We start from the raw sequence: 15,121 nt of genomic DNA on the forward strand, positions 1-15,121 counted from the left end.
TAGAAGCCACAGGAGAAAAACAGAGGGAAAAATAATATTTAGGCAGGAAACAGAAATAATGTAGAGTTTAACATGGCATGACAGAAAATGGAAGGCAATTTCTGTTTTCACAGGATGGGTAGTGATAATGGGAGGAGTTCAGATGTAGTGTGTAGGTTAAGGTAAGCTCTACATACAGAAACAAGTTAACAAAATTAATAGGAAGCAAAACCATTAATGCTCTTCAGAGTTACACAAAAAAGCAAACAAAAGTGAGGGTTGAAAAATAGCCAGTGAAGAGTGAACAAGAGCGGGTAATATGACAGGGTGAGCAGAGTGACATCTTTGAAGGTTACATATTCGAACCACTGCGTGATAATTCTAGTTTCTTTACATTCAGAATGCAAGATCTACCTTTCACAAAGTACACAGATGATTAGTTGTTTGATGTTTTAGCTCTTACTGAGTTTCTGTTTCAAGGCGCAGAACATTCAGCAGGTGTGCATGGCTAGAGTGAATCATGAAGTATATAGTAGGATGCACTTATGATTGGCAGTAACTGAAACTGTTATAGCCTGTTTGCGTTGATGGGCTGCTCCATGGTTCTCCCAGTAGACCACTTACTATTCCTGTGGCACACAACCATTCCACACCAGCTCCCTGCTCTCACTTACTACAGTGGCCAGGGCCCTTGAGCCAATAAGGCAGGCAATGGTGCTAGTAAGTCAGGTATATATTTTTGTTTAAATTTGGGTTGATGATGGATGGCAGAACATGCATGTTTTTTAACTGGGGAACGAGGGTGGGTGGGATGGTTGAAGGAGCTGGGGGGATGAGGAAAATGTGCGTGGCTTCCCCAACACCTCACACTTTGAACAGCTAATTCACAGACAGGAAGGATGTCATTGGGGGCCACACGCAGAAACCAAAGGTGACAATTATGTTATCCACTCTTTGACTTTTCTGTATTTGTATACACATACTCTAATGTGTGCTTCTGCACACCCTGAAGTTATTTGCTTACTTTATATGATGCTATTTTGAAGGCTTGAGAACAACAAAAAGATCAGGAGTCTTTCAAGATTGCTGGCCCTTTGCAATTCACTGTTTCACTGACTTATGTGCAGCCGATCCTTTGGCGGGAACACTCCAAATTAAGCATGGCTGTCTGTCTGTGTCACTACAACCATAATGATTGTATTGTAGTATTGATAAAGCATTTGCTATCCCCCATGTGGGGAACAAAGTGCTTGCCTACATTGGCAGGAAGCTATGATTCTTCATTTACACTGGCACATATCAGGGAAATCTTAATGTAACAGATGTATTTAAAACATGCAGTCTTATATGTTTAAACAGTCCATCCATACCTTACTAGCCCATCAATCAGAATCACTATAGTAACTTTTATAAGGCAACCCCCAGTTTTGTTCCCTAAACAGCACATATGTGGAGCTCATTCTTACCTTTACCCCAGCTAACATTCCAGTCGTTGAAACACTGAAATCCAGATATGCCAATGTTTCTGGGTCAGATGGTTTGTAGATTTGGGCTGGTCTTTTCTTTGGCAAATCATCTATGAAAAAGCAGAAAAAAACCTGCTGTAGTCAGTTGTCAGAAGAATGTCTGTATAGGTAAGCTGTGAACACAAGAGCGAGAATCCTTCTTTACCCTCTCTATGGATTCATACTCTTAACTCTATTAGAACCCAGAACCACAAAACACAACCCATGACCTCCAGAGCATGAGAACCATGTCAGGCTGCTCGCGGGAGCCACATGACACATTCAGGGTTGCTTGTATTCCCATCAAGATGTGACTTAACCTGACAGTTCATACTGTTCATTCAGGAACGGGACCCAGCTTAATTTGCATATGGCTTTGGTGTGGCATACTAGTTAAAAAAAAAAAAAAAAAAAAAAACAGTGGGGAAAAAAGAACAATGGGCTGGAACTTAGTCCAGTGACTGGGATGAATTCAAGCATGCCACTCATAACATTTTATGTTTTCGTTCTTGGTGATTCTGGCCCATCACTGCAAAATTAACATCCAATGACTAATAAATGAAGTGATGAAACAGAAAACTTAGCCTGGCCTAAAAAAAAAAATCACCTTTTATACAAAGGCTGAGATTTGTACTTATGTTCAATTTTGTATTTTTCAAGTGAAAAATACTGTTTTAACTGCATATGTCTGCAATAAATATTACGTTTGAAAAGGTATCGGCAGGTGAGGTAACAGGCATGATGGGGTTGAAGCATCAATGAGGAATCTGCAACCAGAGCATTCCCGAGAAACAACACTATTTAAGGTAACTTGTTTATCTGATGGATATTTCTAACTGCAGATTCCTCAACTTTTGAGGGGATACAAAAGCAAGTGCCTTCATAAAAGGAGGAGGATCTGAGGCGTGGCCTTTACACCTGAAACTCCTACAGGATTGAGAGGGTAAAATGCCCTCCCAGGGGACCTCAGAGTAAAGCTTGGTGATGTTGTGGCTGGATGCCGATGTAGACACCTGGCAGGTGGCTAGAAAAGAAAGCCCCTGTCCATGGCTGTAGTGGGAGCATTAGCACTTGTGGAATGATCTCCAACTCCATTAGGAGGCTCCTTTTTGGCCAAGGTAACTTACAAAGAATAATCCATTTGGATAAAGCCATTTCTAGACCGACCTATTCTACTTAGCACCAGAGAACCCCCCAAAACGTTGCTTGTGCACCTTACTCCAATCGATTTAAAAGCAAAGGGCCCTCCTGTGGTCCAACTGGTGGAGTCTCTGCTCCTACTCTTTAAAACGATGTGGGCGACAGAAGAAAGTGAGGATCACGATGGACTGCCACACATCCCAATGACATCACTTTTGGAAGAAATTATGTCAGGGTCCAGATTACCACATGTCCAGAAAGAGGGTTGTATTTAGTTGTAGCACTGACAGGGACTTCAATTTGCTAACATGCAGCAAAGTAGTAATTGCAACATGAAAGATAGTTCAAGTGTCAGAAATATCAAAGAATACCTGTACACAGGCTTGAAAGGAGTGCACAAATCTAGACGGTGAGGACCATATTACGGTCCCACTATAACATAACAAAGAACACTGGGGTGATCATGTATGGAAGCCAATTCAAAAAATATATTACAAGTGGTGACTTGTATAGAAACGGCTGATCCAGCAAACATAGAAAAGCTAAAAGGGCTGACCAATCTTTAATGATGCCCAAAGCAAAACATTACTGGGGCAAAGACAGGACAAAGACAAGGCCATCTATAAAAGTTTAGCTTGAAGTTGACTGACCAGACAGTCCACACAACAGGCCACAAACGTTGCCCATACTCTGGAACAGACTGACTTCATGGATGGGTGGCAAGCAGTCAAGAAGACATCAACTTCTTTGGGCAGGCCGACTCAGCTCAGCAGATTCCGCCCAATCTCCATGCAAGAAGATGTAACTTATGGAGGGTCAGGTGTAGAATCGCCCATGTCGTTGGGATTGTAGGTCATTTCAGAGAGGTAGACTGAGTACGGTACAGTTGTACAGACCCTCTGAGCCTGGTCTAGGGCTATCAGGATGAGCAGTGATCAGTCCCTCCTGGCCTTCTTCAAAAACCAAGAAAGCAGCGGTAGAGGCAGGACTACACAAAGGAGAATGAAGTTCCACAGTAGACAAAATTAATCTCTATGGGGACCTTTTGGTAGATACTCTAGAGCGTAAAAAGCTTGCTTAGCGTTTTCAGAGATGGAGAAAAGATACACCCAATGCACACAGAATTGAGTGAATATCACCTGAACAACATCTGGATAAAGATGCCAGTTGCTGGCTAGACAGTGCCTGCTGAGCTCATCCTGTCTGACATTTAAGGACCCAGTCAGATGGCTGATAGTAAGTAAATCAACCAAAGGGCCAGCCAGCACCATAACGCCAGCATGTCTTGTCAGAGTGCACATGACCGCACACTGCCCTGTTTATTGTGCTAGTACATGCCACTGTCCAGAAAACCATATATAAAATGAATCTTCTGCACTGACCACAGTTCAGATTCAGCTCATTGATTAGGAAAGTTAGCTAAGAAAGGAGTAAGATTGTCATCTGCAGTTGGTCCTCAGTGTAATGATGTCGCTTTCAACTGCCAGTTGCTGAGAAATGACAAAGATGTAGTTATATAGAATACAGAGTTTATCCAGGGAAGGGCACCTTGGCACAAAATTGGAAGAGAACACTTACTGAAACAGCCATCTTTTGGGGCCTTTATGAAATTTGCCAAGGTTACCTTCAGAACAGAGACAAAGAAAATCAAAAATTTTAAGCCTAGGCAGAAAAATTTGCCACCCATGTGAACATGGTTTATGCAAGAAATATAAATCATGTGAATATGAGTGAAGACGACGTGACCTCCCTCTCCCCCCATAAACCCCCTTGGGCTGAGGTGAGATCAAAGAGCAGGACTGTGAAATGACTGTGACCCTTCCCTAACATGAAGTGGCGGAAAAGGCCTATGGGACTGACGTACAGGTACATGAAAATATTCATCCTTCATGTGCATCAGCATTTTGAATTTGTCCCATCGAAGGAAGCTGTTCAAAAACACAAAGGTCCAACATTGGTCTGAACCCACCATCCTTTTTGAACATCAAGAAGTAATGGTAGGAACAACAGCTGCCACTCTCCATCTTGGGGACTGCCCCTATTTCCCATTTGCCTAGCAAGGACTGAATCTCTTTGGCCCAAGTGTAGCTATGTGTTGCTGCAATCCGAGTGAAAAAGTAGGAACAGTTAGAAGAGAAGGGCATGACTATGACCAATAACCTGTCAGACTAATAGGTCCACAGTACCTACACGCAAGTTGGGCAGGTACAAGTGTATTGTGCCACACTGACTCCCAATGAGTGCAAACAGAGCCCACCATGTCTGCAGAAGAGTAAGACAAAGACTGACACAGTTGATAGTGAACCCATTCTCTGCTCCTAGCATGTCCTCAGGGGGCCACAAAAAGGATGGATAGCCTGGTACGTAAGCTGAGATAGCGGCCTCTAATTGTATGCTCTGCCCTGGAGAAGCCACTGAACTTCCAATATTGTTTAAGGAACTGACATGCCATGGGAACAACCCTAAGGATCAGCCTGTGACATGGCCCTCTTTAAATATCCCTCAAGCTGAATCTGAGGCTTCCTACAGGTGCTGCATTGTTTGAAGTTTTCGTGGAAAAACATGTCTACCACATTGGCACAGAAAAACATTTCAGAATTCGGTAAAGAACCAACGAAGTGCTGCAACAGAGCTTAAGATCAAAGCCAAAGAGCTTAAAAAAAGAACTAAAGCAGCCAATGGCTGTGGAGGTGGGGGACATTGGGGGGGGGGGGGGTCGAAACTTGTCAACTCCAGAGGTTGGTGCGAGGTCACCACAGAGTTCGACAGCAACACCTACGAGCATGGAGGAGCATTTGCTGAAAAGGTTTTTGTACTCAGTCTGGCATTGGGGAGAATTCAAAAGGTGAGAAGCCTGCAGTTAAAATTATCCATCAGAAAGACATATTCTTGTGGCACATGCAACAAGGAATGAATTGTGGAATCTTTTGGAGAGACATATGACTTAGTCCCCGTAGAAATAGTGAGGATTTTGAAGATGCAACACCAAAATAGAGCGCATCGTACTGCCTCAATGGGGTGCGAAAAATAAGGACCTGTTGTCAGCGCACTAGTTGACACCTAATATACTCAGCTGTCCTATCGAGAGAGAAAGTCGCAGCTAGAGCTGAATGTCACCAATTGGTGGTGCTGGAGTGTCACTGATGGGTAAACATTTTTTCCAGTCCAGTATGAAGCCTAGGAGTTTGCTTTAAGTGAAGGATCTACAGGAATGTTATGTATCAGAAAATATTGTTTATGTCACATCTTCTATGGATTGTTCTGTCAGGATGCTTCCTCTACTGGATCCTAAAGACAGAGCATGGATAGCGATAGACTGCTGATGAGCAACCAAAAGGATGAACAAATGAGACCACACGCCCTATGAAGAGTTCAAAAATCTTATTTTAAGCATTTAAATGAATGAAGGTAGGAGGATGTGTGAAATACAGTTTGCAAAGGGAAAGCATCTTCAGTGGAAGTGCACACAAATTCAAACGTCTAACAATAGTGCAGTTTACGCTCAATGGCTTCTCCAAAACAAGGTTCAGGTTCACTTTTAACTACGTTCACGAAGTTCGTGAAATTCATGACATTTCTAGGAAATTCACATTATGCGACTGTCATTTTTGCTTGCACAAAACTAGTTTGAGCAAAAAAACGGTATCGCAAACGACTTTTTTAATTGAGATGTGTCTTTGTGTGAAATTTTCATGCAAGGTACTGGCAAACGACAATTTCATCAAATGCATAATTTTCGTTTAATCATCCACAAATTCCAACAAGGCGTTGTAAAGCAACGGAAACCCCTGCTGCAGAACCAGATGAATAGAAGTAGATAATAAGTTCCCAAAAACCACACAGAAATACTGGAAGGCAATACTGCTAAGATAACAGAAATCATATATTTAAAGACTGTTGGGTTCGTTAGTCAAAGAGTGGTAAGGTGCTCGGGAGACTTTGACGTCCAAAGACTACGTTATTTATCATAAAATCATATGAAGTCTCCAGGCTGCTGCTGCTGCTAACGCAAAATCTCTCTCTACCAGAGCCTCACCTGTGTCTAGGATAGGAGGCCATGTTCTTACATCGACAGCCGCTGCAGCTTCCCTTGACCGTAACAATTTGCAAATTAACTGCGTCGTCATTAAACAGGCAGAACGGCTCACCTGGGAATATTAAAAGACAATTAACTGCAAAAATCTGACAACACAATCATGTACTTAATATGAAAAGCCTGTATGATCATGCCCCCTAAAGTGCTGCAGATTTGTTTCACACATCACAGTAAAACTGCCACGTCTTAATTAATCTAATATATTAAGAAGAGAAGAAAAGCAGCAAAAGAGAATTTAGAAGCAAAATGTATACCTAATACAATAAGATATTTGTACATTTTATAAGGTACTACAGGAGCTACTAGTACAACAACCAAATAAAATTAATCGCAACAATGCTCTACACATCTTTCAAAAATATTCTGTAAAACAGCACTTCTTACAACCCAGTTCAAATTTCGTACAATGAATAAGGTGAACAGTGGCAAAACGATTTAAGGGCCACACCCGGGAAAAGTCACTGCAAACCGCTTCTTGTTACATTAAATGCTCATTACTTTGTTTAAACATGGTTTTGTGTTTTTTTCAGTTTAACTTTGTTTTCTAAACCACTCACAAGCCCTTTAAGGGCTTTGCAAGGCTGAAAACAAAATGAATACGAACTTAATGGTGCATGTTATATAAGCGCTTGAAAGAAGAAAGGAAAACATGCCAGAATTCCAACCCACAGCTTGTTGCAGTGAGGCTTGGAAAAAAGTGGTGGTTCACTGTAACAAGAGATCCTGGGATGACAGAGAAACACTGTCAGGGAGGCTATAGGAATAGTTTGTAAATCCAGGGATTTAGCTGAGGGCCGAGCTGAAATGCCCAAAGTCGACTTCATTAAGAAAATCAATATATATGTATCTACAAATTGCCAGTAGGTAGTTATAGTTCAAACCTACTTTCCACTGAAAAAGCATTTTTTGACTTGGCTATATCTTTGACGCCGTTTGATGGATCTCCACAAAAGTATCCCCCACAAAAAGTGCACCCAAGGGTCTTGTTGTGCATGGGAAGTTTTGGGGTGATCTGTCAAATGGAGGGGGTTTGGGTGTCCGAGAAAAAAAAAAGGGGGGGGGGGGTCAAAAAAGTGTATTTCCCATTTTAATTCCCATAGGGATTTTAAACACAACTACAACCTGAACCGCTGGACGGAATGATACCAGATTTGGCAGAAAAGTAGCTTTTAGTCCAAAAAGAAGTCCTTCTGCTATGTGGTGTAGTTTTTGAGATATTACAAGAAAACCAATTTGTATGTCTCAAGGTGTGGAGGCTTCGCAAATACTCCTTATCTCGTCCAGAGATCTGATTGGCTGCTAACACATCAACCAGGAAGTGTTGGTAGCCATTTTGAGATTTGCTTCTGCCAAGTCTCAAAAACATACTTAAAAAATCAAGGGTAGGAATACCCTTAGCATTGGTAAAGGAGTCCCCCAGGGACTCAGCCAAGGCTTAAAAGTATTTTTGTTGTTTAAATCACGGACAAAGTTACGGCATATCCGCAAACATCATCATGATTAAAAAAAAAAGTGCAATCTTCCATGCTTGCTTTTTATTTTGCCCCCAGGAGGGCCAGGTGCCGGGGGCACTGCAAAAATATTGGATAGGGGTACAGGGGCCCCCTTCCTAGGGCTTATGAAAGCCCAGGGTCTGCCACATCTCCTTGGCATTGCACATTATATATGCAGCGGGTATGTGCCGCACCCACCCCCCTCCCCCCGCCCCCCCCACCACCACCCCCTGGCAGGGCCTCATGTTTAGTCCTGCATGTGGAACTATGGCTATGCAAGATGCCATAATTCCTAGAATTTTCATGATAAATCTTAGTGTATTGTTGATTTGGTTGTATATGTGGGATGTGTATTTGGATATGCTAGGGCTTTTTGAGTATTTAGAATAGCACCTAGGTAAGGTTGTACCTGTCAAGGTGTGATTTCTGATAATTTAGAGTGAACCCTAGTGTATGCAGGGTTTCTATTACATACTGAGTGCGTTGTTGGCATTGTTTACAAATGCTTAATTTTATTAGCCAATTGTCTAGATATGGAAAGATGTGAATGTGTTGTCTTCTTAAGTAGGCTGCTACTACTGCTAGACATTTTGTGAACACTCTTGGAGCTGTTGTTATGCCGAACGGCAAAACTTTGAACTGGTAATGTTTTCCTGCTCTGACGAACCTGAAGTATTTTCTGTGAGCTGGGTGGATGGGTTTATGGAAATACACATCTTTGAGGTCTAAAGCAGTCATGTAATCTTGTTTCTGTAGTAGTGGAATGACATCCTGCAGAGTTACCATGTGAAAATATTCTGACAGGATGTTTAGATTGGAAGGCCTGAGGTCTAGGATAGGCCTTAGAGTGCCACCTTTTTTGGGAATGAGGAAGTATAGTGAGTATGCTCCTGTTCCTTGCTGAGAAAGTGGGACCAACTCTATTGCTTGTTTTATTGGTAGGGATTGTACCTCCTGTTGCAACAGAATGTTGTGTTCTGGGGACAGTTTGCGGTAACGTAGTGGAATGTTTGGAGGGGTGGAGATTAATTTTAGGCAATAGCCATTGCGGATAATTGATAACACCCAATTGTCTGTGGTGATATTTTTCCAATGAGCGTGGAATTGCTGTAGTCTCCCCCGCCCACAGGAGATGTGTGGTGGAAGGGTGGGAAAGAAGTCACTGTTTGGATGGTGTAGTGGAGTGTTTTGAGTCTTGGAACTTGCCTCGGTTTCTGAAATATTGTCCGCTCTAGGACCCTCTAAACCGCCCTCTTTGATATTGTTGCTGCTGTAGTCCCTGCTTTGTCTGTGAGTTCAGAGGATTGTGGTTTGCATCCTCCTCTAAACTGTGACCTGCGAAAGGAGCCTCTATATGGTGTGGTACATAATGCCCCCATTGTTTGGGCAGTATCAGAGTCTTTTCTTATTTTTTCAATGGTAGTATCTACTTCAGGCCCAAATAAGTGTTTTTTATCAAACGGCATGTTAAGTACTGCCTGTTGAATTCCTGGTTTAAAATCAGACGAGCGTAACCATGCATGCCTTCTTATTGTAATGGCAGTATTTACACTCCTTGCAGCTGTATCAGCAGCATCAAGGGTAGACATTATCTGGTTATTACTTATGGCCTGTCCCTCTTCTACAACCTGCTGTGCTCTCTTTTGATACTCTTTTAGGAGGTGCTGTATAAATTCTTGCATCTCATCCCAGTGGGCTCTATCATATCTGGCAAGAAGTGCTTGCGAACTTGCAATTCGCCATTGGTTAGCCGCTTGCGTGGCTACTCTCTTGCCAGCAGCATGAAACTTTATACTCTCCTTATCAGGAGGAGGAGCATCCCCAAATGATTGGCTGTTAGCTCTTTTCCTAGCCGCACTCACCGCTACTGAGTCTGGGTCTGTAGGAGCAGGTTTCCATTTTTTGTCAATTCTGGGAGTAATTACTCTAGCTTTGACGGGCTCACAAAAAATTTGGTAGGCATGTTTGACCATTCCAGGTAACTTGGGGAGGCATTGGTATCTAGAGTGAGTGGAAGACAGAGCGTTGAACGTCATCCTCTAGGAGCTCAGTGTGCATAAGCACCCCATGATAAGCAGCTGCCCTGGAAACGACTTGATTGTAGGCAGTAGTGTCCTCTGGTGGAGAAAGCTTGGAGGGGTATAGGTCAGGATCGTTATCCGGAATAGGATCTGGGTCATATAGATCCCAAGGATCCACTGTATCTGTATGAGAGTATTGTGAGTGTGTTGGAGAAGGCAATGGTGGTGGTTGACTATTGTGTGGAGGTGAAAAAGAAAGCTGTGGAGAATGAGGAGGAGAAGTAGGGACAGGTGCTGGTTTCTCCTTTTGTTCTTGAATTTTTGCTGGTGGTGGAGCAGTGTCTAATTCCTCTTGAAAAGCCAGCTTTCTTTTAATTTTTAAAGGAGGTGCAGTAATAATTCTGCCAGTCTCTTTATGTATATGGATCCTAGATTGTCTTTTATCCATCAGAAAGCTTGTAAGATTCTTGCATTGGCTTCAAGATTTTTTTAAGTGTGCTCGAAAGTTCTTGTTCCTCTGTGTACGAGGATTTTTTTTGTTCCGAAGTCAGAATTTTTTTCGGTCCCGAAAATGAATTCGGTTGTTTCGGCTCCAAAGCCGGGCGTTGAATCTTCGACTCCGAGGAGTGAGGATGCTTACTGGAGTCCAAAGTGGAACTTTTAACCGACTTGCTCGACTCCGAAGTGGACGGAGGAGTGGCCTTTTTCGGCACTGAACCAGGTCGGTCGGTCAACAACAGTCTTTTTTTGGGGCCGAACCATGGCCTTCCAGCAGTGGTGTACCCAAAGCCTTCTGTAGTTTTGTTATGTAGGGGCAGAAGTACTAACATGCTGGCCAGCAGTCATAGGCCTATCTTCTTCCGATTCTTGTGTGGAGTCAGTATCTCGGATGGAGATTGCTGTCTGCGCCTGTTCTTCTTCCATGACGTTGAGATGTTATGTGCTTTTCTACACCATTTCTAATCTTTTGGCTCTGCGATCTCTTAAGGTCTTCTTGGTTCGAAAGATCGACAGGCCTTGCAATCTTCTTCTCGGTGGTCCGGAGAAAGGCACAAATTACAAACCAGATGTTGGTCTGTATACGGGAACATCGCATGGCACCAAGGGCAGAATCGAAATGGAGTCCGATCCATCAAGCTTCCACGCGGTAGGTCCTAACAGGCCTGAGTCGGGCGCTCGCACCACAGAAGGGCGAAATCTAGATTCCGACGGTACTATTGGTTCGATGCTAGATGGAAAACGTGATCGAAACAATACCGATGAATAAATAGGTTTTCTCAGGTTTTCCAATTCAAAATCTCAGAGCGAGAGGAAACACGTCCGAACCCGACAGCGGAACCGAGAGGAGAAGTCACTCGATCCCGTGACTCCGAAAAGACTTAGTCGAAGAAAAACAACTTGTAACACTCCGAGCCCAACACTAGATGTCAGAAGAGCTATGTACAGCATGTGTATCTGCAGCTACATATGCCATTGAACATATATATATATATACATATATATATTTGTAGAAAAACAAACGGTCTGAGTAAAATTTCAGCAGCGCGTGCTGGTGATGGAGACCACCATCTAAGTAAGATTTATATCCAGAAAGATTCACCGCACTCAAGAAAGCTCCCAAATTGTAGTCTTTATTTCAACGTTTCCGCAACTACCAACTCATTTCAACTCCATAAGAGTCTTGCTCACAGTCAGAGAATCCTTCCACTATTGCCCTTAAATAGTAGATAATCCGTCCCTCCCATAATGAGGCATTCTGTATATCGTAGTCAATATAAAAACAAACTGTATTCTAAAGAAAAAAAACATGATGGTTGTATTTAGATGGCACATTTATAACTATAACTTAAAGCATCAACAGCAGTGGTCAGTTCTATATTCACTACTACGTTATGTCTAAACATTTTCAATGCAGAGAATTAGTTGCACTTGACATCACTAAAAAAATGGTTCTTCAAACACTCATATCCATTTTTGAAAAGAAAGTATTTGGCATGGATCTATAAATAAGTGTGGCTAAGTGCCCGTTAATGTTTGAGTTTGTTTCATCCTCGCTAGGTTCACCTATTGATACTCTTGGTGAAAATTATTATACTCTCAGCTAAGTGGCTTATAACATCTTAACGGTTTATATCAATATCAGACATCACATTGTCAAATCATTCCTTTTCATATGTGATTTCACTCACTCAACAATTAATGATACAGTGCAAATATACAGTACAATGGTTTTTGTCCATAATTCAATGGAAGCAAAATTAGATGTGTTTCAATATCGTGCTGTTAATAACAATATGGCTTATATGACACCGACCACTGACCGTCCCCTCTTCAGACTGTAATTTATTATCTGTTAAAAGTTTTTCATCCATGTTCAATACATTAGGTATCTTTGTTCAAAGCCGGATAATGTATTTGTTTCCAATTGTCTCAGTTGTAAAATTCTGTCTCCACCTCTTTCATCTCTAGTTACCTGAGCTAGACCAAAGAATCTGATGCTCCTCCAATCACTAGTGTGATGTCTATTGTGATGTCTTGCAACCGCTTAACTTTGATCTTAATGTTGTACTGCTCGTGCATGTTCCAATATTCTTTTTTTCAGGGGACAGATTGTACTGCCTATGTATTGTAGGTCACACTCAATTAGATAAACAACATTTTGGCTGTTGCATGTTATTCTTTGTGAGATACATATGTCTCTTTGTAATCTTTCAGGGTTTTCACATTTTTGGCTATTTGACAGGCCTTACAATTAGTATATTTGTAAAATCCCAATGAGCCTTTCCCCAGGCAATGTTTTGGTGGTTGTGAGGTGAAGTTACTTTTTACCAATAGGTCTCTTGTTGAGAGTGATTTTTTGTATGTTACTTGAGGTCTTGCACCTATCACTTGTCCAATCTCATGTTCACTTCTCAATAATTTCTAGTGTTTCTTTAAACAGTTTACAATGTCCTTACTTTCCTCACTATAAGTAAGTTTTAGTCATGGACTCTCCCTTTCTACCTGTGAGGTGTTTGATGTTTTATCAATTAAGGTTTGTTTGCGAGTTCTGCTTCTTGCTTTCTTGGCTCATAGTTCAATGTGAGTTATAGGGTATCCTCTTGGAGAGAACCTTTGACTAACATTCATAAAATGAGTTTCCATTTCCCTATCCTCTGAACAATTTCTCCTCATTCTCAAGAATTCGCCAAATGGGATACTTTTAAGAAGTGGTTTAGGATGGAACCTTTTACTATGTAAGATACTATTTGCAGTAGTTTCTTTTCTGTAATAGAGAAAAAGTTGGTGTCGACCAAAAGGCCAACAATGCATCCACAACAAAAGAGACACAACTCATATGGCAGAAGGTTCAGTGCAAAAAAGAGAAAACCAGCCTTTCGACAGAGAAATAGAAGAACATGGTGGAAATCCTGTGGGAAGTTCAGAGGCAGAAAGAAGAATGAAGGCAGAGTGGATTAGCACATTTTGGTTCTGCACCTAGCTGAGGGGTCATGAAAACATGACTGGCAAGTTCTATACGGACAGGTTGAAGCAATGTAAGATGTTTCAGGTTTTTAGGTTCAGTCTTGGATATGAAGTAAGGAGTTAAGGGGAGTTATGTGGAGGACAACTTTCTGGGTATTTTCAATGGCAAGAATGTTACCCAGACTAGAGACTGAGATGACAGAGCCCATGGTACTGGCCCCCTATTGTGGCAGGTGGCTGATATTTACATTTAATACTAAGTCTAAATGTGGAGGGTCTAAATACTCAGGCAAAATGGTTAGGAGAATTAATCTTTTGGAACAAATGGGGAGATATCTGCCTTTTGCATGAGATGCAGCAAATGAAAAGTGATCAGCCAAAAATGAAATGTTTTCACAACAATAGTTTCCTTATTTGTTCAAAAGAGCTTTGGGTTGCTGCATTCTTTTCACAGAACTTCCAATGTACTCAACAAGGGCACCCTAGTTGAAGAAAGTTTGGAGACTAAAATCATGATGTAGCAGAGACTGAGGAAACAATTCATATCTCTTGAACAATGACAATGGGGACACAGCACTCCCTGTTTTGGGATGCACTTAAAGTAAGTTTGAGAGGGCCATTCATTTTGGTAGCAGCAGACTTAAAAGTTACAACAGTTGCATTTGAGTCACAGGTGAAACAGCAATTTGAAATCTTGGAGATCAAGCACAAAAACTTTCGAAGAGGGTATGGAGAAAGATTGGGACACTCAAGCCCACTTCAATAAAATGGCGCTGAATAGGTCTGAAGGCTCAGGATAAGACAAACATAATATGCAAAAGCAAGTTCAGGCCATAGCTGGTACCGCAATTGAAATTCTTGGAGATCAAGCATAAACTCTGTTGAAGAAAGTATGATGCAGGATTGTGACATTGAAGGCCCAATTTAAATGGATCGGGAAAGGTCTGAATGCTCAGGACCAGACAAACTAGTGGCAAGTGGTGTGGTAGAAGAATATTTGGGCACCCACATTAACTCCAAGATTAAAACAGACTGAACAAAGTATTTAGAGGCTCCAATTTCTGAACAAGAGGTAAATAGACCCATAAAATGGAACAAGTCAGCAAACCTTCCGGTGCCAATAGTTTTGCAGTATCTTTCTACATAACCACCTTGATGGTCACTGGCCCCACTACCAAACTTGGTAGGTTAACCATTTTGGGGAGACTGGGTCTCTGGCAGATTCCATGCTGGATGCTGCATGGACTAATACCAAAGCCGGGAAAGGGCCTTACCCAAAGTGGATCCTTCATGCCAATTTCCTCACTGAATGTTGTGGCTTGGAGTGATGATGCCAAACCTGTTGGGCTCTGACCAGTTGGAATTTATCCATGGGCATCAAAGTGGACACTACATAAAAATAAAATACTACACATTCTAGAG

General features: G+C 41.9%; 1 protein-coding gene across 8 annotated transcripts in view; it reads right to left on the reverse strand.

Annotated features, from left to right (window-relative positions):
* Positions 1 to 15,121, reverse strand: part of DIP2C (disco interacting protein 2 homolog C) — a 1,002,241-nt gene that overhangs the window by 124,059 nt on the left and 863,061 nt on the right. For all 8 annotated transcript variants that reach the window (XM_069211176.1, XM_069211178.1, XM_069211177.1 and 5 more), the window contains 2 exons: positions 6,661 to 6,772; positions 1,446 to 1,555 (listed from right to left, as the gene is read on the reverse strand). In XM_069211176.1, the coding sequence (XP_069067277.1) occupies positions 1,446 to 1,555; positions 6,661 to 6,772 (222 nt within the window). The remainder of the gene's footprint in view (positions 1 to 1,445; positions 1,556 to 6,660; positions 6,773 to 15,121) is intronic.

This window comes from Pleurodeles waltl, chromosome 10 (assembly GCF_031143425.1).
Source record: "Pleurodeles waltl isolate 20211129_DDA chromosome 10, aPleWal1.hap1.20221129, whole genome shotgun sequence".
NCBI classification, from domain to species: domain Eukaryota; kingdom Metazoa; phylum Chordata; class Amphibia; order Caudata; family Salamandridae; genus Pleurodeles; species Pleurodeles waltl.